The 27707-nt window shown below is 54.7% G+C and overlaps 1 protein-coding gene across 3 annotated transcripts; it reads right to left on the bottom strand.

Annotated features, from left to right (window-relative positions):
- Positions 1-134: 134 nt before the first annotated feature.
- On the bottom strand, positions 135-27707 carry SMAD4 (SMAD family member 4). Of its 3 annotated transcripts, none has more exons than XM_014894906.2 (12): positions 27554-27707; positions 19227-19592; positions 17638-17812; positions 17263-17292; positions 14409-14624; positions 12696-12815; positions 12461-12571; positions 9661-9711; positions 7602-7785; positions 6726-6894; positions 5533-5671; positions 135-4095 (listed from the first exon to the last, which is right to left on the bottom strand). In XM_014894906.2, the coding sequence occupies exons 2-12, from the start codon at positions 19473-19475 to the stop codon at positions 3884-3886; spliced, it is 1656 nt and encodes a 551-aa protein (XP_014750392.1). In that variant the 5' UTR covers positions 19476-19592; positions 27554-27707; the 3' UTR covers positions 135-3883. The 3 variants fall into 3 exon arrangements, with proteins under 3 accessions (XP_014750392.1, XP_088013439.1, XP_088013440.1); XM_088157313.1 differs by lacking the exon at positions 27554-27707 and adding an exon at positions 22239-22260; XM_088157314.1 differs by lacking the exon at positions 12696-12815.

The raw sequence follows: 27707 nt of genomic DNA, 5'->3' as shown, positions 1-27707 counted from the left end.
CGGCTTTGGGTCCGTGCTGCTCCAAGCACGGAGCCCTGGAACTGCAGCCCCGGCTCGGAGCTCTGCCCACAGTTCAGCTCTGACCGCCCTCAGAAATAAAAACTTTGTGCTAAATGAAACAGAGAAGTCCAGACTTGAATCTTTAACTTTTTTAATCAAAAACATACTCTGTTACAGAATTTCAGGAAAGTTAGCTACAGTATATTATCCACAAACTAGGTCTAATGAAAAACATACAGGAAGCTACAAAGGAACTACTGGGAATTCTGGTGACCGCTTATCAAAAGGCAATGGCTGAAGAAAAGAAAAGAAACGCTTAACTAGGTTTCCATGCCTGGAAAACCCCTCTCAAGGTGATTTTCGGGTCATGGGTACTTCACAGCCCTCAATCCAGCGGAATCACAACTTTGGGGTGCTACCAAACCTCACTAAAAGCGTCCTGGAGCCGGAAAGCACGAGCTGGTGTTGGTGCGGGGGTGACGCTTCACTCTGAAGGCACAGCAGCGGAGCGGAGCTCAGTGGTGGCTCTGCTCTCCGCAGGTGACACTCCGGCAGCAAAGGCGTCCCCAGGGATGTCACAGCCGTGGGATGACGCTCACACCCCCCACCGCCACCAAAAGGAGCCGTCTGGGGCGGGAGGCACAGCCAGAGGAGATGTTCAGCTCCCGCACGGGGCTCAGAAATGCTGCTGCCCACCAGCTCACCCTCCCTGCCCGGGCAGCGCCGCCGTGCCCAGCCCGGACCTCTCAAAACCCCACCCGGAAAACACCCGGCCAGAGAGCCCCGGTGACTCCAGAGAGCCCCGAGGACTCCAGAGAGCCCCGAGTGACTCCAGAGAGCCCCGAGGACTCCAGAGAGCCCCGGTGACTCCAGAGAGCCCCGAGGACTCCAGAGAGCCCCGGTGACTCCAGAGAGCCCCGGGCGACTCCAGAGAGCCCTGGTGACTCCAGAGAGCCCCGAGGACTCCAGAGAGCCCGGGTGACTCCAGAGAGCCCCGAGGGCTCCAGAGAGCCCCGGGCGACTCCAGAGAGCCCTGGTGACTCCAGAGAGCCCCGGGCGACTCCAGAGAGCCCCGGGTGGTTCCACAGGGCAGGTGCTCGTGGCGCTGAGCGGGGCAGGGAGGATTCCCCACTCCAGCCCAGAGGATTCCCTATTCCAGCCCAGAGGATTCCCTACTCCAGCCCAGAGGATTCCCCACTCCAGCCCAGAGGATTCCCTACTCCAGCCCAGAGGATTCCCCACTCCAGCCCAAAGGATTCCCTACTCCAGCCCAGAGGATTCCCCACTCCAGCCCAAAGGATTCCCTACTCCAGCCCAGAGGATTCCCTACTCCAGCCCAGAGGATTCCCTACTCCAGCCCAGAGGATTCCCTACTCCAGCCCAGAGGATTCCTCACTCCAAGGCCCACGCGTGCCGTGTCCCACGGGCTCTGTGCCATGGGGAACAGCAGTGACAGCCCGGCCCTTCCCGAGGCGCTGCCCTGGGGGCCAGGACACACCAGGGATGTGCCCGGGGTGAGCAGGGAAGGCTCTGGCAGCAGGACCGGCCCCTGTGTGCGCTGGCTGGGCTCCCGGCCCTTCCCGAGCAGGCACGGTGGTCCAAGGCGAGCCCCAGGCACTCGCCAGGGGCCCAGGGCTGTCACTGGGATGTTTATCCCAGCCTTCCAGCAGTGCCCTCACCAAGCCCGCAGAAGGGATGGAAGGAATGGCTGTCTCCTTCCAGGGGATTCCTGCTGGGATTGAGCCCTTCCCGACCACTCCAGCGGGAAGGTTTCCTCTCCTGCATCTGCAACGAGCCGGGGGTGAACGCCCTCCCTTCCCACAGCGACAATAACGGGGATAAAGCCATTGAACTGCCAGCGCTAATCCCAGCACAAAGAGCCGCAGCACAAAGGGGCAATCTCTTCCTGGGAGCAGACCGGAGCAGCAGGCCGAGCAGGAGGGTGCCAGCTGGATAAATCCCGCCGGGATAGCTGGACGTAGAGCTTCGGAGCCGAGGAGGCAATTCCCGCAGCCCTGGCAGCCCTGCACACGGGGATCACCGCAGCTGCCGAGGAGCTGCAGCTCTGGGCTCTCAGACATCAATGCAAGCCTGCCAAGAACTCACTGTCTGCTGCTGCCGAGCAGGCTCCGGCCCTTTGTGTGCTGCCTTTTACGCCTTGTCATAAAAATACAAAAGTTAATTTAACAGCATATTAAAAACCAAGAATAAGATTGTCTCGTTTTTGTTTAAGAGCTGCAAGTGCACCCCCTTGGGAACTGCCTGGTGGAGAAGACGAACGCCTTTTCAGCTTTTACTGGCTCTGACTTCTCCTGGTGGAAACACAGAGATTTCCTCCAATAAAATCACCAGATACGATTTTGTTCTGTTCTGAACGTTTCGGGCCACCCATTTACTCCGCTGCAGGTGGAGACCTGCAAAACACCTGCCAAAGAAATCTCGCCTTGCCCGGGTTCTTTCAGACAGCAAGGCGAGCAGGAGCAGCAGGCTGAGCCAGCCCTTCCCGGCTCTGGCCAGGTCCGGCACCAACCAGGCTTCCCGTGGGGCAGCCCCCAAAAACAAACAGTTCGGGGCCAAAATGGGGGAGAAGAGCAAGCCCCGCTCTGCCACCCGGGGGGGGAACACAAAGCGACCTCACTAAAACAAACCCAGCCCGAGGGAGGCGACGGGGAGAACAATGGAACCGAGGGGAACATGGAAAACCACTGGATCCGCTCCTGCCGGGCCTGCCCCGGCGCTCAGACCGGCCCACGAGCAGAAAAGTGAATTTTTAGCGGGGGGATGCGGCGGTGCCCGAGCACGGGCAGCGCTGGGCACCTCCCGTGCCCCCGGGGAAGCCACCGCCCCCTGACGCGGTCACCCACGGCGCAGGGCTCAAAGAACCAGGATATAAAAACAGGTTTGCCATCTTGCCCTGAGTGGAAATGGTGAACAGATACCAAAACCCAGTCCTAAACACCCATGGGTTACCATACATACTCCCATGATATACGCGAGTAAAAAGAGTCATGCAAATTTATCCAGAATACATGCTAAGGGATTTTTTTTTTTTTTTTTTTTTTTTGAGTAAAATCATAGAGGTCAGTAGTAATTACGAAAATAAGTTCCTGCCTTAGGCACTCGTGATGTAATTTCACTGGCAACGTTACGGGCTGGGTGTTTCACCCTAAACCGTGTGCCAGCACTGAAAACTATCCATCTCCTTTAGTGTTTTAAAACTCACATGACTGTATAAATAAAAATCTAGGATGTCCTTTTTTCTTTTTTTTTTAAACTAATGAAGTTTTTGATCAATGCCAACAACGTGTATGTGTCATCCCCTCGCTTTTTGGCAGCTGCTAGGCTTTAACCTGGAAAAATCATAACATGTTCATCAACAAAATAAAGAAGTCCTCTGTTAACTACTGTTCCCTAAACAGAATATCACAAATCAGCTGGAATTTTAAAGTCGCTACAAGGTAAATGTTTTTAACTACTAGAAGGAATTTTCAGATATAAATATATATATAATATATATTCTGCATACAAAAGGCTCCCGTGAGGCTGATCACCAAGATGCCCTAACAGGGAAGGAGAGTTTCAAAGGGAACAAACCCAATACTGTGAAGTCTCTACAAAGCGTTTACCTTCCACTCCAGGCCCTGTATTTACGACTACTGAGTTCTGGGAAACAACCGAAATCCAAATCCTGCACGTTCGAGACTCTTTCTGCTAAGAGCAAGGCGGCAAACACATTTTTAAAACCTGTTTTTCAGAAGGTTAAGCAGAAGGAAAAGTAAAATATATCTTCAGGTTATGAACAGAACGGTATTTTACAAGGCGGCGTGCTGAGGACGAGCGTGGCCCCGGCGCAGCAGCAGCAGCAGCAGCAGCAGCAGCAGGGTCAGTCCAGGGGCTGGGGGTCGGCGATGGGCATGGTGTGCAGCACCTCGTCCAGCAGCTGCAGGGCGCGGTGCAGGTGGATCTCGATCCAGCACGGCGTCTCCTTGATGCTCTGCCGCGGGTAGTCGGGCCCCCAGCCCTTGACGAAGCTCATCCTCAGGATGCACAGGCGCCGCAGGTCGTCCACGCCGATGCCGGCGGCGGCCGACAGGCCTGGGGGGACACAGGGGCTCGGTGTCAGCCGTGCTCGCCGTGCTGGCCCAGCCGGGACAGCCCACAGCGCCCCTGGGTGCACCCACTCCTCCTCACTTCTCACATCGCTGGTGTTTACAGCAGCGTGGGTGCTGAGACACCAAGCTCCCTGCAGTCAGAACCATGGAATGGGCCGGGCTGGGAGGGAGCTCAGAGCTCATCCCATCCCACCCCTGACACGGCAGGGACACCTTCCACTGTCCCAGGCTGCTCCAGCCTGGCCTTGGACACCTCCAGGGATCCAGGGGCAGCTTCTCTGTGCCGGGACCTCCTCACCCTCACCAGGAATTCCTTCCCAATATCCCATCCGTCCCTACACAAACCAGCCGGGATGAGCCCCCAAAGCTTTACACGGCACAACGTACGGTGTAAATCGCACTTAGTCACAAAATGCTGATTTCCGAGGTTTGCCAAACGCTGCGTTTTCCCTGTGAGAACCCGGACGGGGCACCTGCAGGAAGCTGGATTAACCAACCACGGCACTCCCAGCCGACAGGGCAGAAAGATAAACACAGCTGGCAAACTTCAAATCACAAGGGCGGCTCAGACAAAAAAGTGACAAACGTTCCTCCAAACGCCTTCCACAATTTTCAGGGCAGCCGAGGAGAGCCACAGGGCAGCACAAGGAATCCTGTGGCACACAAGGCAGCCTGAGTCATGCAGGCACTTACACCTCCAAAAGTACTTTGGAACAATTTCAAGAATCCAGAATTCGGGAGCTAAGAAAACATCAGCCCAGAGTAATCATAACAAAAAAAGAGACGGGAAAAAAACACCCCCTGCCTTCCTCAAGAACCTTCAGAGCGGGTGTTCCTACACCTGGCCAAGGACTGTGCTGCCCAGTAATCTCTGTTTGGAGGGATGTTGGTGTGAGCTGAAATACAAACAGATTTTTCAAGCCGGGCTCTGAGCGGCCAGAAAAGGCTCTGTTTAAAGGAACAGAGTCTGACCTTGCACATCAAAGATTCCTGCCGGACAAAGATTGCTGCAGCACGAGGAGCACACACTCCCACACGCAGCACTGCCGGGACGCTGTGGGGGGAGCAGTGTGGGGCAGGGCCGGGCCAAGGACAGCGGGGACACCTGCCCCACAACAATGGCACTGTGCCGTGCAGGGGCCAGTGACAGGGGCTGCCCCACACCAATGGCTCTGTGTGACCCCGGGCCCGGCTCTGTCACTGCCCCACACCAGGGGCTCTGTGTGACCCAGGGCCCGGCTCTGTCACTGCCCCACACCAGGGGCTCTGTGTGACCCAGGGCCCGGCTCTGTCACTGCCCCACACCAGGGGCTGTGTGTGACCCCGGGCCCGGCTCTGTCACTGCCCCACACCAGGGGCTGTGTGTGACCCCGGGCTGGCTGCAGGGCCCCTCTCGGGGGCAGGGCTGTGCTGTACTCACTGATGGCCGGGGCGATTCCCCCCACGGAGCCCGGCCCGGGGATGTTGCCGGCCACGGCGGCCGCCTGGGCTGCTGCGGCCGCCTGGGCAGTGGCCGCCTGCTGCTGCATCTGCCGGTGGCACTGGCGCAGGTCGAACACCTGGGAACAGCAAACACACAGAGCATCGCACCTGCCCACGCCAACAGGGAGATTTCACCTGCCAAGGCCACCCCAGTGCTCCCACCGCCCACCCGGGAACACCAAACCCCCCCTCCTGCTCTAACTGGTAACGGCTTCACTCTTAATCCCGACCTAAGTCTTAAAGTGGATCCTGAGAGATCCTCCCCATGATCTCGCCACCACTGGGGATACCAAAACCTGCCCAAAGCAGCGCCTTGTGCAGATCACAGCCTGAAGGGTAGGCAGAATAAATCCCTGCTGCTTTGCCTAATCCCGGGATTTCCAGAAAGGAGGCATATAAACTGAAAAAGCCAGCAAGCCCCACTTCATCTCACTGACTATCTGAAAGAAATAGCAGTAACTGACAGGTCCCAGGCTGCAGGTTTCAGGCATTTTGTACCTTTGTGATCCCTAAATGCTATTGGGACTCTGTTTTCATATTAGAAAGCTCAAGCACAGAGCTCATGGGGCTTCCCTCACCTTCACGGCACAGCTGCCTGCAAAACCGATGTTTAAAACACCAAACCACCGTCAACTTCAAGCAGTTCCACACAAGACTGGCTTTTTACGAGGGTGGCTTTTCATAACTGAGTTCACTGTCTGTCAGAGGCATGTCACAGCAAGGATCTCCTCAAAATGATTTGTTCCCATGCAGCTTTCTCTGACCTCTGGATCACTTCACGCTCATAGCACTTTAACACACGCCCTAAACTTCTGCTGCATTTATATTGACTTTCACAGCTCCGCTTTTTTTGGAGGAAAGTAACAGATAATGTAAGCTAAAAATTTTAGCCGCAGTTAATTTAAACCCGCTAGGCTAAAAATACAAAGAACTGCTATCGACGCTGTTTGTGATGAAGTACAAAATTCACTTTCCTAGCACCGGGATGACACTTTCATCTCAGAGTCGTTTTTACAAGTCCCCTTTCTGCGAGTTACAAACGGGAGGGAGCTCGTTAGGCCGCGTTTATTCCAGCGCCTCCAGGGCTCCCTCCAGGTTCTGGAGCACAACACGGAGGAGCAGCAGACGCACCTTGATGTAAGCGCTGGGGTAGATCTTGTGGACAGCATCCCCGGGGGCACGGCCCGCCTCCCTGTCCAGGTAGTAGCTCTGCACGAACACGGCGTGGTCGCTCAGGCAGCGCACCCAGACGTCGCCCTCGCCCTTGCACTCCAGCTGCACGCCCTTGCCGATGTGCAGCCTGCGGGGGGAAGGCAGCGCTCAGCCGCGCTCAGCCGGGCAGAGCCGGGGACAGCGCCGGGGACAGCGCCGGGGGCAGAGCCGGGGACAGCGCCGGGGGCAGCGCCGGGGGCAGCGCCGGGGGCAGCGCCGGGGACAGCGCCGGGGGCAGCGCCGGGGACAGCGGCACCCGCGGGCGGCCGAACACACGGCGCCCGCACGGCTGGGACACACACACGGCTCCGGCTGCGAGCCCCAGCGCGCTTTGAGGGTCACCCAGGGACATCCACAAAGCCACAGTTCACTTGTGTGTTTGCCCGTCCAACGCTTTGATTGCCACCGCGTGGCGTTTCTGGAGACGAGGCACCATTTTCTTCCGTCTCCTTTCAAAGAGGAGAGGGGAGAAAAAGAAGCTGCGGGATGGCTCCGGTCGTGTGTGCTTCCATTGAAAGGCGGCACAGGCGCCGTGAGGAGGAATGAGAGCCCCGCAGCTCTGTGTGCCAGCCTTGCCCTGCTCCTCTGGCAACCAACACCCCCAGCCTTGCCCAGGTGAGCACACACAGGGCAGGAGCTGCCAGCTCCAGCCCCGAGGGCAGAGCTGGGCTCGGGCAGCACGGCATGGCCCGGAAAGGCACACCTGGAGAACCCAAACACACCCCAGCGGCACTTCCCGAGGCGGGCAGCCCACAGAACAGCGCGGGTGGCCCAGAGCCCAGCACAGGTGGCTACCTCGCTCTCTCGATGGCCTCTGTTCTGTGCACGTTGGACAGCTGGCCCAGGCAGAAGCGGTCTCCCCCCGAGGGATCCACGTAGCCATCCACGGTGACAATGGGGCAGCTGGAAGGGACCTTGAACGTCTCCCCGACCTGCACGTCCATCTCAAAGTAGGCGATGGAGCACCAGTACTCTGGAGCTGAGCAACAGAGAGAGAATTAACGAAAACCTGAGACAGTGACACACACAGCGCACCGTGCGACTGTGTGAACAGGTAACAACACCTGAGACAGTGACACACACAGGGCACCGTGCGATTGTGTGAACAGGTAACAACACCTGAGACAGTGACACACACAGGGCACCGTGCGACTGTGTGAACAGGTAACAACACCCGAGACAGTGACACACACAGGGCACCGTGCGACTGTGTGAACAGGTAACAACACCTGAGACAGTGACACACACAGGGCACCGTGCGATTGTGTGAACAGGTAACAACACCTGAGACAGTGACACACACAGGGCACCGTGCGACTGCGTGAACAGGTAACAACACCTGAGACAGTGACACACACAGGGCACCGTGCGATTGTGTGAACAGGAGAGGGCACATGGACATGGCAGCGATCTGGGGGACACTGCACTTGTCTGCTAGCCCAGACACTGCTCACACCTGCCAGCCCGGACACTGCTCACACCTGCCAGCCCGGGCACTGCTCACACCTGCCAGCCCGGGCACTGCTCACACCTGTCAGCCCAGACACACCTCATGTGGCAGCAGACAGGGGCTCGCTGTCACACGAGCACTCATCAGTTACTGAGGTTTCTGCAGTTCAGATCTCACAGGTCTGTGTCGTTTATCTTCCAGCCAGAATTCACGAGCCATCCCATTCCTGCCTCCTTTAGCACAGGGAGGGGATGGCTGGGCTGGCTCAAACCAACTCTGTGGCCGCTCTGGCTGCAGACACCAGGGCAAGTCACCCTTCCGAGGTGAAGGCACTCTCTCCACCCGCCCTGGAGCTGGGGAAGAACACCAGAATCTCACACTGATCCTGTCTGCATGGGGGACAGCACACAGCCAGGGGAAGGAACCGAGGGAGCAGCACAAAATGGCAGCACGCAGGGGCCTTCCAACCTCTTTTTTTCCTTTTGGAAAAGAAAAACTGGCTGCAAAGGAGAGATGGCTGCTGCAGCAACCTACCTCGTGAGGAAAGGAGATCCTGGCTCTCCCTAGAGCATTCTGCTGAAAGCCCACAGCCAGGCAAGCACCGGGAGCTGACCAAGCTTTCAGAGGGGATTTCTACACCAGTGTCAGTGATCTGTGTGCCACCTGGAGCAGCCGGCCTGTCAAACCTCCCGTGTGTTTGGACACCTAAAACCCCAGTCAGTTCTGGGGAGCTCACAACCTTCGTGGAGTGCAAGGATCCCTTTCCATGAGAGGGGAACAAACGAGGCTAGGCCCTGCTTGCTGGGAGCACAAAACAAATCCTGGGATCCCAGGATGGTCTGGGCTGGAAGGGACCTCAGGGCTCATCTCCTCCCAAACCATGCCAGGGACAGCATCAAACCAACAGTGTGAAAGGGACACTAAATGAAGTGAAACACAGTTTAGCTGCAGCTCGGTTCACCCAGCAGTTACCAACATTCCACTCCTGGCACTGTCCCAGCAACTGGGCAAAAACCAGACAAGTTCAGCTTTGGCTTTTCAGCTGTGCAGGGAACATCACCTGGCACCTGCAGCAGAGCTTCTGCAGCCAGAGCAGACCCCCAGCCACGGCAGGCTCCTGGGAATGCTCCACCAAGGCCCGGAGAGGAATTCCAGCGCCAAAACCTCGGGAGGGCAGTGCCTTCCCTTCAAGGGGTGTGTCTGTGCTGGCTGAGCGCTGGGCTGTGGCTCCTGAAGGCGTCCGATTAATTGAATTAAACTGAATTAAACTCAGCTCTCAGCTTATGTCCCTATTCCAAAGGAGAGACTCAAATCTAAACCAGGATTTACTGAAAGGTTCTCTCCGCCTGGCAGCACCAGCACAGCCCTCTCAGAGCACTGCACTCCACGCCAGGGGTTACTCACCAGGATGATTTGATATGGGAGGCTGGAATGCGAGCTCGTTGTGAACTGGCCCTGGAAAAGAAGACACGCAGTTCGTTTCCCACCAGCACAAACACGGTTTTCTCCCCTGAGCCGCCTCCCTGTGAAGCCACCCCCTCAGTGGCTCCGTCAGTCACAGAACAAGCCGTCCAGCATGCTGTGGACTCGGTCACGACAAACAAACACGCAGGATGGCAAAAAAGCCACAGGTAACGCATTTTCCGAAGAAAAATGAACTGCAAACGATCCGGGGATCGGATTGTTCTGTCCCCTCTAGGAGCAGGGAGGAGACTCAGATGCAGGGCTATTATCAGAAACTGCAGCTTCTGCAACAAGATGTCAGGGCAGGGCTGCTCCCAGCGGCGAGGAAAGCTCGGTGTGGCAGCGCCAGCCTCTCACGAACATTAATTCTGGGCACACACGAGCTGAAAGGCATTTACAGCCTCCCCACAGCACCACCAGTGCTGCTCACAGCCTGCTACTCCTGACAAAGAACACGGTGAGTGAAGGGGGGTCCTCACAGAATAAAGGAATGAATCTTAACTACTCTGTCTAAAACACAATTTATTGACAGACACGGGCTGAAAAGACATTCTGAATTTACAGCATATTCTCCCCTCCACTAACACCACCTGCTGCATACAGGTGATCTGTATTAAATATGTGTTCTATCCCCTAATATAGAATATATATTATATATTCTAATCTGGGGAAGATTCTAATAAAAACTGTACTAGAAAATAAAGATCTGTTCCAGCCTTTTGCTCCAAAGATTAGAAATCTTCCTTTTGTGTGGGAGTTTTTTTATCCACTACAGCCCTATAATGCATTCCCTGTGCTGGGCCCCTGCAACAGAAGCTTCACCAACCTTTTTTCCCCCCGTTCTACCTCCTGTAACTTAAAATAATAGTTTGCTGTCCTGTTTCACACATGAAAAGTATTTCCAAGTCTGTGTGCAGATGCACTCACGAACTGACAATGCTTTAGTGCACAAGGTTTCGCTAAGCTCTTTAAAACTGGAAAGTGTGCACAGAACCTTAAAATAATAGCTTGCTGTCCTGTTTCACACATGAAAAATATTTCCAAGTCTGTGTGCTGATGCGCTCAGGGAATGACAATACCGTACAGGGCTTTGCTGAGCTCTTTAAAAATGGAAACTGTGCACGGGCACATCTTCCAAAGCTTAGCATGGCTTCAAATCCTCTAGAAAACCAAAACGAGAAGGCAAGACTTTCCAAGCTTTGAAAGAAAAAAATTCACGCGGAGGCCACGCCGTGGGTGAGCTGGCAGAGACGCTGAGCACGGGGCTGCCAGGCTGTGGAGGGGAGCTCAGCGAGGCAGGGCTGCCCTGCACGGCTGGTGCAGCAGGTGCAGCCCCTCGTGTGACAAATGCACACGGAGGAGTCCCCGCGGCTCTCTGGGAGCCCCTGAGCCTCGCAGGGCAATTCCACACAGGATCCTTTATTGTCCCCTTATAGCTCCCCCCTGAATTGGGGGAACGCTGGGGTTTTATGGGGAAAGCAATGGTACCAAGGGGAAAGACCAATGGGTTATTAAAGATCAGCACGGGCACTGAGGCGTGGTGGGGTCACTGAAACCCCTGGGATGGCTCAGCAAGGGAGACGAGCCCAGATAAGGGATATCTCTCCAGGAGGGCTGGGATAAGCAAATCACAGCCCATCCAAGGGACAGGGCTGGGGCAGGCCCACCTGCCTCCACAACTCCCCCTGCTGCATTCAGGAAGAAGGCCGCCCCAACAGCTCTTTTAAAGCAACATAAAAGGCTTGAGAACACAAGTAACACAATAAAAACCACAAAAAACCCCCACGAAACACCCTTAATTAAAGATGAAACACACCCTGTTAATCCCCATTGCCCAAAACGTTCATTGACCCAGTCTGGGTAGTTTTCCATTCATAGGGGCAGTTTGGGGGCAGAAATGAGCAGAGATGGGATGGAACAGGCTGTGGGGCTGTACAGAAATGAGCAGGGATGGGATGGGATGGGATTGGATGGGATGGGATGGGATGGGATGGAGCAGGCTGTGGGGCTGTACAGAAATGAGCAGGGATGGGATGGGATGGGATGGAGCAGGCTGTGGGGCTGTACAGAAATGAGCAGGGCAGGGATGGGATGGAGCAGGCTGTGGGGCTGCACAGAAATGAGCAGGGATGGGATGGGATGGAGCAGGCTGTGGGGCTGCACAAAAATGAGCAGGGATGGGATGGAGCAGGCTGTGGGGCTGCACAGAAATGAGCAGGGATGGGATGGAGCAGGCTGTGGGGCTGCACAGAAATGAGCAGGGATGGGATGGGATGGAGCAGGCTGTGGGGCTGCACAGAAATGAGCAGGGATGGGATGGAGCAGGCTGTGGGGCTGCACAGAAATGAGCAGGGATGGGATGGGATGGAGCAGGCTGTGGGGCTGCACAGAAATGAGCAGGGATGGGATGGGATGGGATGGGATGGGATGGGATGGGATGGGATGGGATGGGATGGGATGGGATGGGATGGGATGGGATGGGATGGGATGGGATGGGATGGGATGGAGCAGGCTGTGGGGCTGCAGTGCTTACATCATTGACTCAGTTGGGGTAGTTTTTCACTGTTAAGTCGTTTACAGGGGCAGCTGTGGGGCAGAGATGAGCAGGGCAGGGCAGGGCAGGGCAGGGCAGGGTGTCCGGGGGGCATGGGCGGGTGGTGTAAGCCCTCTCTAGGGGCAGGTGTGGGGCAGAGATGAGGAGCTGAGGGCAGGGCAGGGCAGGGGAGGCCGCGGTGCTTACAGTAGTGTCCGGGGTGCATGGGCGGGTGGTGCTGCAGGTGGCCGTTCTGGTGGTGAGGGATGGTGGGTGTGTAGGCGGCCGTCCGGCTCCCCGTCCAGCTGGTGGTACTGTCTGCAATGACAAACCCGCCCCGTGTCCCACACAGGCTCCCCACGGCTCCCTGCTGCTCCTCCACTGCTCCTGGGCTTTAGCAAACCGGGCTGAGGAAGCTGAGAGGCGCAGGCTGGATACTCACTGTGGTGGTAAGTGGCTGGCTGAGCTGTGAACCCATTCTGCTGAGTTCCTGGCTGGGGCCCTGAAGCAATCTGTAAGAGTCCATCACTATGGCTACCTGTCAATATACTGGGAGGTTGACCTGGTAAAAGAACACACTACCTATTCATGAACGTTCCAAAATGTTGATTAAGAAGAGCTCAGCACTACTGGCTAGGAAGATACACCCCACTAAGGGCACTGCAGAACACAGCTCCCACAGGTTTGGTTTCAGTAATTTCTTTTTTTTTTTTTTTTTTTTTCCACCCGCCAGGAAACTTGAGGCAAGATTGCTCAGCACCAGGTAATTCTGACTGCGACCCCCTGAAAGCCTCAGGAGCGTGAGTATGCAGGGAACTCTGCTCACCAGCCACACCTCTGCTCTGGTCACATCTCACTTGTGCAAGGGAAAAGAGGAGATGCCAGGACTTGGAACGGGGCTGGGGCAGGTTTAGAGTGAATCCAAACGGGCCAGCAGCAGCTCCAGCCAGCTGCTTGTTTTCACCATGTTTTAACTACTGTTCCTAGGGAGGACGCTCGCTCGCATTTACACTCCTCCAAAACATTCTGAGCAGTATTTCATTTTTATAAACACTGCTCCAGAAAGCGGCACACGACACTGGACTCAGTGAGCCCCTGCGGTTTTTTTTGTTTCCTCCCAAATAAATACTTCAAGGATTACCTGAGATTGAAACTACAGACATTTCAGAACAGGTTAACAGAATCTGACTGCAAAAGGCTTCAGTTCAGCCACTAACACTAAACTTATCAACCCTTCCACAATTACACTGGCATTCTCAAACTGGTGTGGCCAGCACAATTTAACAGCTTGAGAACTCGCAGTAAAACACACAAATGAGCTTTTTTTCCATGTCCACTGGCCTCCAACAATGATAAGAAAAGGTTATCACCGACTCTACACTGCGGTGCAAAGGCAGTGCAGTTAACCACCCACGCCCTTTCTATCTCTCTGCGGGGGACAAACAAAGATGCGGTGACAAACATCGGCAGTTTCAGCCCAGAAGCCATCAGCTGGAATCAAGGAACACTCAGAACTCGGTCTGGGAATGGAATCAGTGAGGCCCACACGCGTCTCAGCTGTGGAGGGATGGCTGCAGGACGCTCTGAGGGCTTTGCTGTCCTGTGCACTGAAGGGTGGCCCTGGGGCTGCCACACCAAACTCTGCCACCAGGAACAGCCGAAAAGTAACAAAAACCTTCAAGGCGGCACTGCAGCACACCCACAAAAACATTAACCGGAGGTTAACTGCCATTCTGGTAGCACAGTGAGCCACACAAAAACAGTGGCCTTGTGACTGGGAGACTCAGGAATTGCCTAAAGATCTCTTCTTGAGGCTGCCTCCTTGCAGCACATACATTTGTGCCGTAGATATAAAATAAAACTAAATAGATTAAAGAAAAACAGATAAAACAATAGAACTGTTTGATTTCTGTGCCAATCATCAAATAACAGCCACCACGCTGTTAGAGGCCAGCTGTAACATTTTACACTTTGAGGCCGGATCTTCAGCACGGCGCTGCAACGCCGGTCCCAACGCAACGAAAAACGCTCACCGGGAGCCACGCCGCTCCCAATTAATGCTAATTAACACCCGGGAGACGGCCCGCACGCCGCTCCTGGGCACGGGAGGATGTGGCGCTGCCCCGGCAGCCGTCAGCAGCCCCCAGGACCTTACTTGTGGAGGCCACGGGAATGTTGGGGAAGTTGGTGGTGCTGGTGGTGCTGGCCTCGGCGGGGGCCAGCATGGCGGGCGCGCTGTAGGGCTCGGAGGACGCTCTGTTGCTGGGCGGGTGCTGGATGGTCTGCACCGAGTGTCCCTCGGCCGGCGGCAGCGGCGCCTGCCCCTCGTAGTCGTGCACGTACTCGTCCTTCACCAGCATGCTGGAGGGGGCTGCGGGGACAGCACGGGTCACTCAGGGCACGGGGACACGGCCGACACAGCGACAGCACAGCGACACCAGTGACAGCACAGTGACACCAGTGACAGCACAGTGACAGCACAGTGACACCAGTGACAGCACAGTGACACCAGTGACAGCACAGTGACATCACAGTGACAGCACAGTGACAGCACAGTGACACCACAGTGACAGCACAGTGACACCACAGCGACAGCACAGTGACACCACAGCGACAGCACAGTGACAGCACAGTGACAGCACAGTGACATCACAGTGACACCACAGCGACAGCACAGTGACACCACAGCGACAGCACAGTGACACCACAGTGACACCACACTGACAGCACAGTGACACCACACTGACAGCACAGTGACACCACACTGACAGCACAGTGACAGCACAGTGACACCACAGTGACAGCACAGTGACAGCACAGTGACAGCACAGCGACACCACAGTGACACCAGTGACAGCACAGCGACACCACAGTGACACCAGTGACAGCAGAGTGACACCAGTGACAGCACAGCGACACCACAGTGACAGCACAGTGACAGCACGGTGACATCACAGTGACACCACAGTGACAGCACAGCGACAGCACAGTGACATCACGGTGACATCACGGTGACACCACGGTGACATCACAGCGACAGCACACTGCCACCACACTGCCACCATCCCTGTCACCATCCCTGCCACCATCCCTGCCACCACACTGCCACCATCCCTGCCACCATTCCTGCCACCACACTGCCACCATCCCTTGCTGAAGTCTAGAACAAATCAACAAGTTTCAGTGAAAGCTTAAAAACACAGTCCTTAAAAACGTGTCCTAAAACATCAGGATAATAACGTAAAAAACAAATCTTAAAAACGAGTCTCCGTAAAGGCTCTGAGAACGTGACTTTAAACATAATATAGTATAATATTGCTTACGTTTTTAAAATAAAACAGATAAATGATATGTGTAGTTTATACATAAACTAGCGTGCTAAAAATCTAGAATAAGTTAAGAAAAAATAGTTCAAATTCTTGTTTTTGACTTATTAGGTAATTTGTGTATGAAAACCTCTGCATTAGGGAGAGACGCTCTCCCTTTCTTCTCTCCCCTCACTGCCACCACCCTCACCCCCCCAAAAAAAATAAAAAATAAATAAGAGGTGTGGCTGCAACTTCTGTCCACCCAGGACCTTGCACCAAAAACCGCTTCCACTTCTAATTAAAACTTTTTTCCTATTAAAACTCCGCACCAAAAACTTTTAACGCAAACTTTCAACGCTGAAGACCCTTTGCCTTTACAATAAACAACTTTATAAAAGCTCTCTTTTAAAGAAAACACCAGCCCAACCAGCGGGCAGCATCTCCAGAGGCAGCACAAGGAAAAAAATGTGGTTTTTTTTCTAACAAGCCAATTTCTGGAATGCAAGCGGGCACAGACACAAAGCCCCCGTGGAAAATACAGATTTGTGATTCATGCATCCCTGGAGTAATCCTAAGGCATTCCCGCTCAAGCTGGAAACCAAACTCGCATCCCAAGACACCAGGGAACCACTCCAGGCTCAGCAGAGCAGTCAGGAATTCACTGCTCCACGCACAGTGCTGGGGAACTGCCACTGCAAAAACTCAATTCTGGATGTGCTATTAACTCCTACAGCCCATTACCTCCCGTGCTCGTTTGTAAAGCAGACTAAAATATGTTAAAGCCTGCTTTCAGGACAAGGCAACACTTAGGATGTATTTACCTGCTGGCACTCAATCTCATTTTTCATTACATTTAATTTCTTTAAATTTCATTTTCATTATTTCATTAGATAATGGAAAATCAGCTTTGAGTCTGTACAGAAGGGTAATTTTTTCAGAAAACACAGGGAATGACACGAATTAGCAGAGATGAGCACACGGGCTAAAGCTAAAGTCAGGTAAAGTTTGTTGGGATGTTTGGTGGTTTTTTTTCCCCAGTTTATTTTTGCTTTGATACTTTTAATAACGTGCTAAAATCAGTGTATCACACAAATTTCTTTCTCCATGAATTTCCTCCGGGAGGAGAATAAAACAGGTTTTGAAATAAAGCAGTTACCAGCTGTACCAAGCACCTCGGGTTTCTGAGTCACGTTCAGAAATCTGGGATTTCTGAATGTTCAGAAACGTTTCTGATGGTCAGAAATGCGAGGTTTCATGTCCAGTTTCTCTCAAGCTTCAGGGAAAGCAAGAATATCGGACTCCTTCATCCAACTGCTGAATTACTGACAGAATTTCTATTATTTTCTTCCTGTCCTGCTTATCAAATCACATTTAGCATTCCCGAGCCAATTAATTAGCATCATCATAGAGGTGCAGGCTGTTTGGGGAGTTTTTGTGTTAATCAGCAGTTTTAGGTGGTTTTTGTGTTAATTTTGTGAGATTTTTGGTTTTTCTGTGGGGTTTCACAGGTGGGAAGCAGCGGAAACAGGGCGTAGGGGCTCGTCCCAGGAATTTATCCACACTTTATCCACCAGTTTATCAGCGCCTCTGACACTGGGCCGGGTTTTGGGAGCCAGGGGGACAAAGGCATCTTTGCAGAGGGCCTGGAGGGCTCGGCACAGCCCACGCCCAAAAAAGGCAGCAGCAAACACAGCCACTCACCTGAGCTCTGCAGGGTCAGTCCCGAGAGATCTGTGAAGAGAAAACGGGGAGCACAGGAATGCATTCAGAGATCTCACAACACGTTTCAACATCCGCCAGCCTTTAAAAAAACACTCGTCTAATACTAGACCCCTTCCACCACAAGCCAAGCCTATCTGCTAAGCTGCTCCTAGGATGCACAACTGCAAGAACTGCGTGCAAACCCGACGGAAAGGCTTAAACAAAAACCACCACAAAGCTGAAAAGAGTAACTGCTCTAGGGAGGGCGAGAGCACACGGGGGTGATTTATCACGGCGTCCTGTGCTCTGTGCACCCAGAAATGTCTCACATTTGAGCCCCGGTGCCCCACGCCCGGCCCGGGGGGCTGTACTCACCGATGCCAGGTGATACCACGCGCTCATAATGGTAAGGGTTGACGCACACACTGTCGCATTTCAAGTCGAAAGCATACTGACAATATTTAACATGCTTGAGTTCGTTTTTGTGAAGATCAGGCCACCTCCAGAGACGGGCGTAAATCACGTGGGGGAATCCCTTGCGGCCGGCCACCTAAAAAGGCAGACACAAAAGTCTGGCTGGGAAAGCAGCACAGGCGTCGGGACACTTCACACCAGCAGGAAGGGGAGGGCACAAACAACACCAGGCCCTCTCTCCATCACCAAAATGCATCTTAAATAAAAAGAGACAAAGGTGGTGTACAGTTTGTGTAGGGCGCACAGCTCGTGTAGGGTTTACCCGAGTTCTGTGCCCAAGAGAAACAGGTTTCTCTTAGGGTTTTGCCACAGCTTGGCCAACGCTGGGATTCTTCAGTAAAAAATGCTGGATGCGAAATGGCAGAAGGAGAATTTGTGCCCGAGGTGCAAGGTATGGTCACTTTCCCCAGCGTGGATGAGAAGGAGCTTTGCAGAAGAAGAGGAACGAGGCGCTGAGCTACGCTGACAGCAATTTACAAGCGGAGCAATGCCAATCCATTAAAAAAATAAAATAATTTTTAAAAAATGCTCCTAGGGTAGACAGAGAGCTGCCCATCCAACACGCCATAGGACAGGGAGATCACAGCCCCAGCTGGACGGGGACTAAGCCCTGACCGAGGACGGGACTGAGCAGGGGAGCAGAGATCCCGGCCTGCACGGAGCACAGGGCCTGTCAGGACTGAGCACAGGGCCTGTCAGGACTGGGCACAGGGCCTGTCAGGATTGAGCACAGGGCCTGTCAGGACTGGGCACAGGGCCTGTCAGGGGACACAGGGCCTGTCAGGGGGCACAGGGCCTGTCAGGACTGAGCACAGGGCCTGTCAGGGGGCACAGGGCCTGTCAGGACTGAGCACAGGGCCTGTCAGGGGGCACAGGGCCTGTCAGGACTGGGCACAGGGCCTGTCAGGACTGGGCACAGGGCCTGTCAGGGGGCACAGGGCCTGTCAGGACTGGGCACAGGGCCTGTCAGGGGGCACAGGGCCTGTCAGGACTGGGCACAGGGCCTGTCAGGACTGGGCACAGGGCCTGTCAGGGGACACAGGGCCTGTCAGGGGGCACAGGGCCTGTCAGGGGACACAGGGCCTGTCAGGGGGCACAGGGCCTGTCAGGACTGAGCACAGGGCCTGTCAGGGGGCACAGGCCCTGTCAGGGGGCACAGGGCCTGTCAGGGGACACAGAGCCTGTCAGGACTGAGCACAGGGCCTGTCAGGGGGCACAGGGCCTGTCAGGGGGCACAGCTGCTCCCCGGCACAGAGCCAGCAGAAGCCCCGGTGAGGCACGGGACGAGCAGCCAGGTTTGCCCCGGGACCGGGCCCTGCCCTGCCCTTCCCCAGCGCTCCTCTGATCGGCCAATCCACCCTCCCTGCCCCTGCTGCAGCCCCAAAACTCGCCTGCAGGCAGGGCTGTGGGGCAGGGCACGGCTGCTCCCCTCAGCAGCCCAGCCCCTCGCTGTGCCCGGAGGAAAACATCCAATTTTCACTGGTACTAACCTGAAGCCTCCCATCCAGCGTTCTCTGTATTGTAACACACTTGCTAGGGTGAGCTCCGTTGGTGGTTATGGCTGTAATCAAAGAATCCAATTCATCTTTTTTCTCCTTTAGCTTTTTAACCAAACTCTCAATGGCGCGCTTGGCGAAGGTTTCGCTCTCTCCGCCTTGCCGATGGCACATCAAGCTGTGGACAATGCTCAGACAAGCATCATTACTGGTAGGCGTGTTAGTAATAGACATATTGTCCATTTGTCACAGCTTTTCCTTTCAGGTCAAGTGTCAGTTTTGGGGGCTGCTATGGTTTTCAAGCTGATGAGCAAGAGGTGATCCAAGTTAAGTGTTAGATGTACTGTCTCTTGGTAAAACCTAGGAGGAAAAAATATCCACATTAGAATTGTTTTTAACAAATCGCAGATCGTGTTTCTGAGGAAGTTTGTGGCTTTTTTTTTTTTTTGGTCTTTTACTTCCAAGCTAAGTGCAGGATATTAAAAGCACATGAAAAAACTCAATGCTTGTCCCATGACAGCCAGAACAGGCCTAGGAAGCTACCGGCACGGCTTGATGTAAGATCTATTCTGCCCCTAGTTACAATATTTAAATACAGGTTACAGTTCATGTGCGTGTATGCACAGCGCATACAGAAAGGCGGGGATCCTTAAAGGAATCCCGGAAAGGAGAACAGTGATTTCCCGGGTTTTACACTGTCAGGACGAGAACAGCGGCTGGGAATGGAGGGGATTCAGCTGATTTTAACAAACCCCGAGCAGTGAGGAAGCATGAACGCACACCAGAGTCACCTGACACCTTTATTCCAGCCCTGCCCGTGGCTCACATGTGTTCTGGCCTCAGACTAACTCTACTCCTCTTTGCTGCAAAGGCAAAAATATCGTGCCTGGCCGTCCTCGTAATGCACGTTTATGAAAATCAGTACCGTGTGTATCTTTAGACGTGAAAAGCCCAATATTGGTCATTTCTGGATCAAGACAACCAGGCAGAGCCACTCAGCAAAAGCCCTTGCCAGGGAGAAGCTGCCAAAAAGCTGCTCTGGCTCCTCAGGCCGCTCTGGCCCCGCGTAATCACCAGCTAACACATTTCCATGGGGACTGACTCCCTCAAAACGCTGCCAGCAAACGCACAGAAGTGATTTCACCTCAATTTCTGAGCAGGCTTAGAGCACGAGCCTCGCTGAAAACCGCTCTCAACCGTGTAAATAAAAGATATCTGATTTCAAATTTCAGGGGAGTACACAAGCCCGCCACTCTCTCTGAGGGGGAACACATCCAGTCAGAGACCTGCTGCCGCACTGGAATTTTCCGTGTTATTAGAGGCACTGAAGTCGCAGCTATTTATTGGAAACAAACGCGTTGCACAAGAATAAGAGTGGGATGTTAATTTAGGAAGTTATGGCATCACAGAGTGTGAACGCACGGCTTCCCTCCTCGTAAAATGAACGCTGTCAGACAAATCCAGCACGATTTTGAAAGGGAACAAACTCATCCTTATTTGAGATTTCCTACAGTTTTAACTGGAATACATCACGTTTTGGTATACTTGAAAAAATACACAGTGCACATCCTTCCCCCTCCCTCCCATATTCAAGCCTTTTCTTCTTTTGTAAGGATGTGCTTAATTTTTTTTTCCACTTAATTCTGCACTTAATTTTTCCCAAAGGGAAACAATTACCTCTAAATCTGAGTAGGATCATGGATTTTACCTAGCTATTAAAATTTCTCCCTCTGTGCTGGGGTTTTTCTTTTTTTGTGCTTCAATTTAATAAGCCCCTTTCAAAAGTCAAGCTTAACCTTCCAGTCATTCTCTATGGCAACTCACACTAATCTGTAAAGGCCTGCCAGCTAAAACAGAACAGAACATCATTTTCCTTAAATACAGAACACCATCCCAGATAGATATGCATAAGTAACCACAAATAAATGCCCTGATAAGGCTATTAGCTAAAGAAGAGGAGATTAAATAAAGAGAAAATTAAAATTAGACATGCGGCTTTATCTCCCACAACCCTATAAGCATGAACGAGAATTTTGTTTGCTGGCTTTCACAAGTTTAGACCAAGTAAATGAGACCTTACTGAAGTGGAATGATCCTCACCAACGTTGAGTCACCCCTCCCAACGGGGACTTCTGAGAGCCGGGCCACTCCATCACGACTTTGGCTACTGCTGCTGCTGCTGGTGGCCACGGGGCAACCAGGAGCCCCCGGAGAGGAGCAGCGTCAGTGCCAGGGCCCTGCAGGGAGGGGTGGTGGCGGCGGGCACCAGCGCTGACAAACGCCGTGGCACCTTTCCCCAGAGCCACCAGCGGGTTTCGTTTCGAGGCAAGGCAAGCTCCCACCCTGCACGAGTCCGGTTTCTCAGAGAGCAGCTCGAGTCTTTAGCTCGGCCACAGGCCGGAGAGGGGCTCACAGCCGGCACTCCGCTCCTTCCCGGCCACAGGAAACACAGAGGAAACGGCTCACACAAAAGGCACGAGCTCACGGAGAGCACTAACCAGGGTTTGACAGAGTTACACCTGACCACCCTCAGACCCCACGGTTTCAAAGGTCTTTTCCGACCTTAACAAGTCTGTGGTTCCATGCTACATTTGTGCAGCCATTTGTTCCGCTGACTAAGAAGTGACGAGTAAGTTACAAAAAAAAACCAACAGCAAGCAGTGCTCCAGGTAACCTGAGCATCAAGAACGTGCGAAGGAGAGGGGAATCTGAGAGACAGAAGAAGTTCAGATTGCTGATGGATTGCTCGGATTGTATTTAAAATCGCCTTCGAGGATCTGCAGCAAACTCCTCGCTCAGAGAACCGACTGTGCCTGCTCCTTCCTGGCAGACCTGAACCAGCACCATTATTCCTGCACACACGCTGCCTGCCCGAAACGAGATGTGTCTCCTCAGCCCGGGAAATGCCACAAAAAGCACGAAGCAGCTGCCTAAGACTGAAAACGCAGCACTGGTGCCACACGCCTGCCTCCAGTGCCGGCGGGTGATCCTGCCAGAAATGGTTACCTGAACAACGAGAGTCCCGAAAAGGCGAGCTCCTCTCCCGGCACGCCGCCCCGCAGAACTGAAACCAAACGCTGCCTTACCTGCGTGGAGAAGAGCCCAGTGAGCTGCCAGGACGCTGCCCTCACCCTATTTATTCTGGCCTTAGGGGCAGGAATGAAAAACAAGCCCCTCGCTGACCCAGACGGTCCCGCTGCTTTGGGATCAGCTGGGACACGCTCTCTCCAAACAGCGATTATCTCACTGGTGTGGCCAGATAACAGAGACAAGGTTTCAGGCTCAGCACCCTCTGCACCAGCTCCGGGAGGCCATTCCCTTCCTTCTCTGCGTGTTCCAATCCCCCGGAGGACACCCGGCCATGCACAAGAGGCAGATGAGGGGACAAACAGCGAGTTTGTGGGACAGAAATTCAACATTCCACCGTGCGCCAGCATCTCCTCAGCTGCAACACAGCATCACGGGCCAGCACAGCCCTGGAACGACAGATTTTACGTGCCAAAAACACGTGGGTAAGAAAAACACGGCTTCCAAACACTTGCAGCAACTCTTCAGGCAGCAAATTAGGTATTCAAGAGATAGGATCACTTGGACAGCCTCGCTTGAGGCCCACGAGCTGCTGAGGTACGTTTCAGCTCAACATCCTTCTGCAAAACAAGGCACACACACACACACACACGCAGCCTGAAGAAGGTTGTAGAAACAGGAAAAAGCCTTTCTGGTCTTCAGGGTTAGGAAAAAGACTCACGTGGATTTCACTTCCTTGCCTGTATGCACCACAGACCTGCAGAAGTTCCTCCGAGGCTGCTAAACATCCCCAAAACCTTACCAAACCCCAGCCAGTGTGCTCTAGGCATTCAGCCACACAGATTTTCAAACTTGGGTGAAAAATCCCTTTGTCTAAACAATTCCCATTTCCAATGCTGCGATCTGGTTGAGATGTGCTCTGAAGTTACAAATCCAGATCCCTGAAAAGCACTCACATCCTCTCCTCCAAGTCAAAAACAACCTTCAAGGAATGCTTTTCCCCCTCAGAAGCGGCTTATCTTCCCCATGGCCTGCCAGAGAAGCCACACTTGGCAATGTGGGGAGAACCACGGACCCCAGGGCAGAAAGCAGCAGCCAGAGCAGGGCTTAGGGATGGAGCTGGAGTCAGGGGCACGGCCCAGAGGAACATGATCCAGGCCAGAGCAGTCCCAGAGGCCGGGCACTGACCCCGAGCGCAGCCCCTCATTCACAGCGCGGCCCAGGCCAATCGCAGCCGCGCACGGATCGGGTTCACCGAGGAGCTCGGGCTAAAAATGAGACGGCACCAGTGCCTCTGGGTGACTGCTCTGAGGCGCAGGCAGCAGCCCAACGCCCCCTCCACGCCACCTTCCCTGCACGTCTCCCTCCTTCACTTCCTACAGCAAACTGGGCTGGGATTTCCCAAACATCAGACCGCTCGGGAGACTTGGGGGGAAACTACGTGAGAGGCAGGGCGAGCTGGAGGGATCGCTAACACTCTGCTCCGAAGAGCTAAGACGCTGAATGCCGTGCTCAGGAGAAAAAGGAAGTTAAAACAGAGAGCACGGCCTTGGCACCAGTGGGAAAGCAGCTCCTGCAGGCGTCAGGGCTGCAGGGAAGGTTTGATGGAGACAGGGGAGCAGTCCCACGATCGGCTGAGAGGAGAGGTCAGGGAAGCTGAACACGACACGGGAAGGCACAGCACACACAGAGAGAACCCAGCACGGGTCTGGGACTGTGCACAGGGAGCCCCAGTGCACCCCCGTGCTGGAAATACAGCCTGTGAAGGTAAAATAAAGAGTAAAAGGGAAGCCTTGGGGCAGCAGGGCAGAGAGAGATCTGCCATCTTTTCGTACAAACTGCTCAGGGCACAGCCCAGTGCCGCCTGAGGGCATTCAAAGTGACCACCAGCACAGGAGCCCTGCAGGTCCCTCTTCATTTCACACAGCACACCTTTCCAGCAGCAGCCTGCGACACAAGGTGAACTCACGGCCCCAGCAAATCCCCGTCAGGGACGGGGAATGGCACAAAAGTGACACAGATCCCTGTGTCCCATGGCACCCAGCGTCGCGCCACAGATCCTGCCACAGCTCGGCCACTCCCCACGGCCACCACGCCCTGAAGGCTGCGAGCCACCCCGCGCACCTGCAGGCACAGCATCCTCCACCAACAGCCACGCCTGGGGCTGCTCTGAGCTCCAAAAAACCGGCTTCCGAGCGAAAACAGGGAAATAAAGCCCTGCCTACTGAAACAGAGTGACAGACCGCGGCCAGATCGCGGCCTGCGAGGATGCAGGGGATGCAATTCCGGGCAGCCAGGTTCCAAGGTGGGCAGGGAAACCAACTAATGCAAAACACACCTGGAAGAACAAAACTGCACTTCCACGTGGCGACCACGAAGGCCGTTTTTGGATAAATATATCAAAGGAAAACCAAGAACTGCTTGCTCAAAGCTGGCTGTGATGCTCTGGGAGCGTGAATCATGAGGAACAGCCATCCCAGACAGATTTCCAGCATTCTGATACCAGGCAGTAACGCGACACTAACGAACTGGCTAATTAGAACAGCGTGCTAATTGACATCTTGCTAGAACATTTCACACCGATACAGGCCGAGAAAGGCTCCTGTATCAGCCTGCCTCCAAAATCAGACAAACACAGAGATGTCAGGGAAGCAGAGCACAGGTCTGATGGCTTTTAACCACCAAAACATTACTACGGAGTTGTGCTGTTTAATAATGCAAGGGCAGAAGTTTTACGATAAACACGGCAGAGGAAAATCCATAAGCCAATAAAACAGAAAGCAGCTCGTGATCTGAGGAAGACGCGAGTAAGCCATTAAAGTGCAGATACTCCGCAGCACATTAGACTATTACCTACTCGCCCCACGGGCGAGCAGCAGCAGAATGTTTGTGGACAAGAGAGCAATTAGCACTGAAGAGCTCGGGGAAGAGCTCTGGGAAGGCTGCACGCTCCCGCAGCTCCGTGCAGCAGAGCTAACCCTCCCCAGAACACTATTTCTGTGCGCGCATCTGAATCATCACTATCAATTCTCCCCATCTCGCTGGCACCAGCTACCGAAATTTAAGACACATGGCAGCATAAAAGGAACCGGAGGAGAGCTGGAGGAAAAACTCTGAGCGGCACCAGTTTTGCCTTGACATAAATTGAGGGCTGAGGAGCCGCAGCAGCCATTTCTCGGCGGGAGAGGCTGGTGTGGAGCAGCGCCCAGCAGCGGCTCCGAGCACGTTTGCTGCTCCCGGCTCCCACCTGTGCACCCAGCTCCGGCCAGAAGCATTCCCCAGCGCCCCAGGGAGCAAAGCTTCCTGCTGCTCAGGGGGACGCGGCTCCAACTCTTGTTCCTGGGATGAACACAGCGGTGACACCGCATCCAAACCCTCACCTGCCCTCTGAGGGCACCAGGGAAAAGCCAACCCTGCTGTAATGATGTGACTGCACGCACGTGTCTTACAGCCCAGAAAGTTCTGTTTCATTTTTAATTCAAGCATTTCTCTCCTCTTTCTGACTTTTATTTTCTGAGAAAGCACACAGCTGAAAAAAAACCCAACTCCTCCTTTCAGTAGAGGCTTCTGTGTGCTCAGAGCAGGAAGATCTGCACGCCACACGCCACAGGAACTCCTCTGCCACTCAGAGCCGCTCACCTCAGCCCCAGGGACAGCCCCAAAATCCCGGCCAGCCCCGGGCTGAGCGGGGCAGGGAGACCACACTCCGAGGGCAGAGCTGGTGCCAGGAATGACAGAGCAAACCCGATCCTGGAGGACCCTGCAGCACCTCATCCTCTTGGGGAGGCTTCAGTCACCCAGGGATTTGTCAAAACCTCTCACAGGAGGGTTGTGGCTGCTGCGAGCAGTGAGAGTGGAGCCCTGCCTGCACGGGAGGGCTGTGACTGCGGGACCCCAGCAAGAGGTGTGTGCCACGTAACACCTGCTCTCTATATGTATCTTTTATATATCTTTTAATATCTGCACGGGGATAGCGTTCTCTGCTAGAGCTTAACAAAAAAGTCACCTCTGGGCACAGCGAGGGTGGAAAATTCCAGCCCTGACCAAAAGCAGAGTTTTTCAGTAGGTTAACAGCAGAGAGAGGCAGAGCCCGAGAATCCCTGCAGGACCTTAACAGCAGCTCCTCACCGTGATCTGCTCTCAGCACCTTTGTTCGCACCGAATCAGTCGATTCCTCTCCAAGCTCACATCCCCATTGTGCCAGCCCAGCCTGAATGCATTATGTAAAGAGCTATCTACTTAAAAACTGAATCCTAATCAGCGTGAGGCACTCGGTGCTTCTCCCCGGGCCTCAGCTCTTTGAAATAAAGTTCCTGAATCAATATTAAACACGCGTGCTTATGCAACAAGCAAATCCGGAGAGGTTCGTGAATGCAGAGTGGGGAGGAACTGCTCGCAGGCGCAGGGTAAGGGCAGGGCCAGGAGGACACGCTGCCACTCTCTGATGTCTGGGGCAGGGGCAGGACAGGGCCGTGCCCCGTCTGGGGGTCCTGGCAGGGGCAGGAGCACACCTCAGGAGCCTCACACCTGAGCAGGGGACAGACAGGGAGCCCCGGCCGTGTCACAGAGCTCCAGACAAGCAGCGGCGAGAGACCACGGTGGTGGCCGGTGTCTGCGGCGCTCAGCTGGGGCTCCGACAACACACCCAGCCCGCAGCTGGATTAGCCCACGAACCGAGCACCCAGAACCTCTGGGGCTCAGCTCCGCAGGGCACCGACCTCCCCCAGCCTCACACCCGCAGGGAGCGCAGCAAAGGGCGAGTGATCAGTAATTAATAATCTGTGCACCCCCCGCCTGGAAACCCGCTAGCAGCCCCGCTCTCTGTATCCCGAAGGGGATGGCAGATGCCCAAGGGCTGAAGAGCGCTCACAAAACCGCTGAGGGGGCTTTTCCAGCGTGCGGGAGGGAGCGGGGACAGCGGGGCGACGTTCGGCCGGGGGCAGGACGGCTGCCCAGCCTTTAAAACGTAACACTCAAAAGTTTGGTAGTGGCAGGGGGTTACAGTTTTTTTTTCTCGCCCAGGAAAAGCGAGGAAGTGGGAAGGGGACAGGGAGGAGGTGATGAAGGGGACGGGAGAGAGGTGGGGATGTGACTGGGGGCCATAACGGAGGGGAGGTGTGGAGGGAGCCCGGGAAGAAGGGGAAGGGAGCGGGGGAGGAGCCCGGGAAGGGGCCGGGGAAGGAGCCCGGGAAGGTGGGGAAGTGACCGGGGAAGCGGCGGGCAAGGGGCGGTGAAGGAGCCCGGGAGGGGGATCCCAGCGCAGCGGGCGGGCGGGAGCCGGGAGCGGATGTTACCTGGGCCGCGGTCCGGGCGCGGCCCGAGGCCGCCGTGAGGGGCGGCGGCGGCGGCGGGGGAAGGCCCGGGCCTCCGCCCCCTCCCCTCCGCGCGGCGGGGCGGGGCGGGGCGGCGCTCGCAGGCGCCGGGGGCCGCGGCCGCCCGCTGCCGGCC

This window comes from Sturnus vulgaris, chromosome Z, assembly GCF_052056855.1.
Source record: "Sturnus vulgaris isolate bStuVul1 chromosome Z, bStuVul1.hap1, whole genome shotgun sequence".
Taxonomy (NCBI): Eukaryota; Metazoa; Chordata; class Aves; order Passeriformes; family Sturnidae; genus Sturnus; species Sturnus vulgaris.
Note: the sequence above shows the minus strand (reverse complement) of the source record. Positions and strands in the feature narration are given on the sequence as shown.

Excerpts from the sequence above, each read along its gene's own strand:
- SMAD4 (XM_014894906.2), bottom strand. The coding sequence starts at position 19,475 with ATGGACAATATGTCTATTACTAACACGCCTACCAGTAATGATGCTTGT. Across the intron at positions 12,816-14,408 it reads CATTCCCGTGGCCTCCACAA|GTCAACCTCCCAGTATATTG; the intron begins GTAAGGTCCTGG and ends TTCTTTTACCAG. Across the intron at positions 5,672-6,725 it reads ACCCCAGCGCTTACATCAAG|GTGTTCGACCTGCGCCAGTG; the intron begins GTGCGTCTGCTG and ends TGCTGTTCCCAG.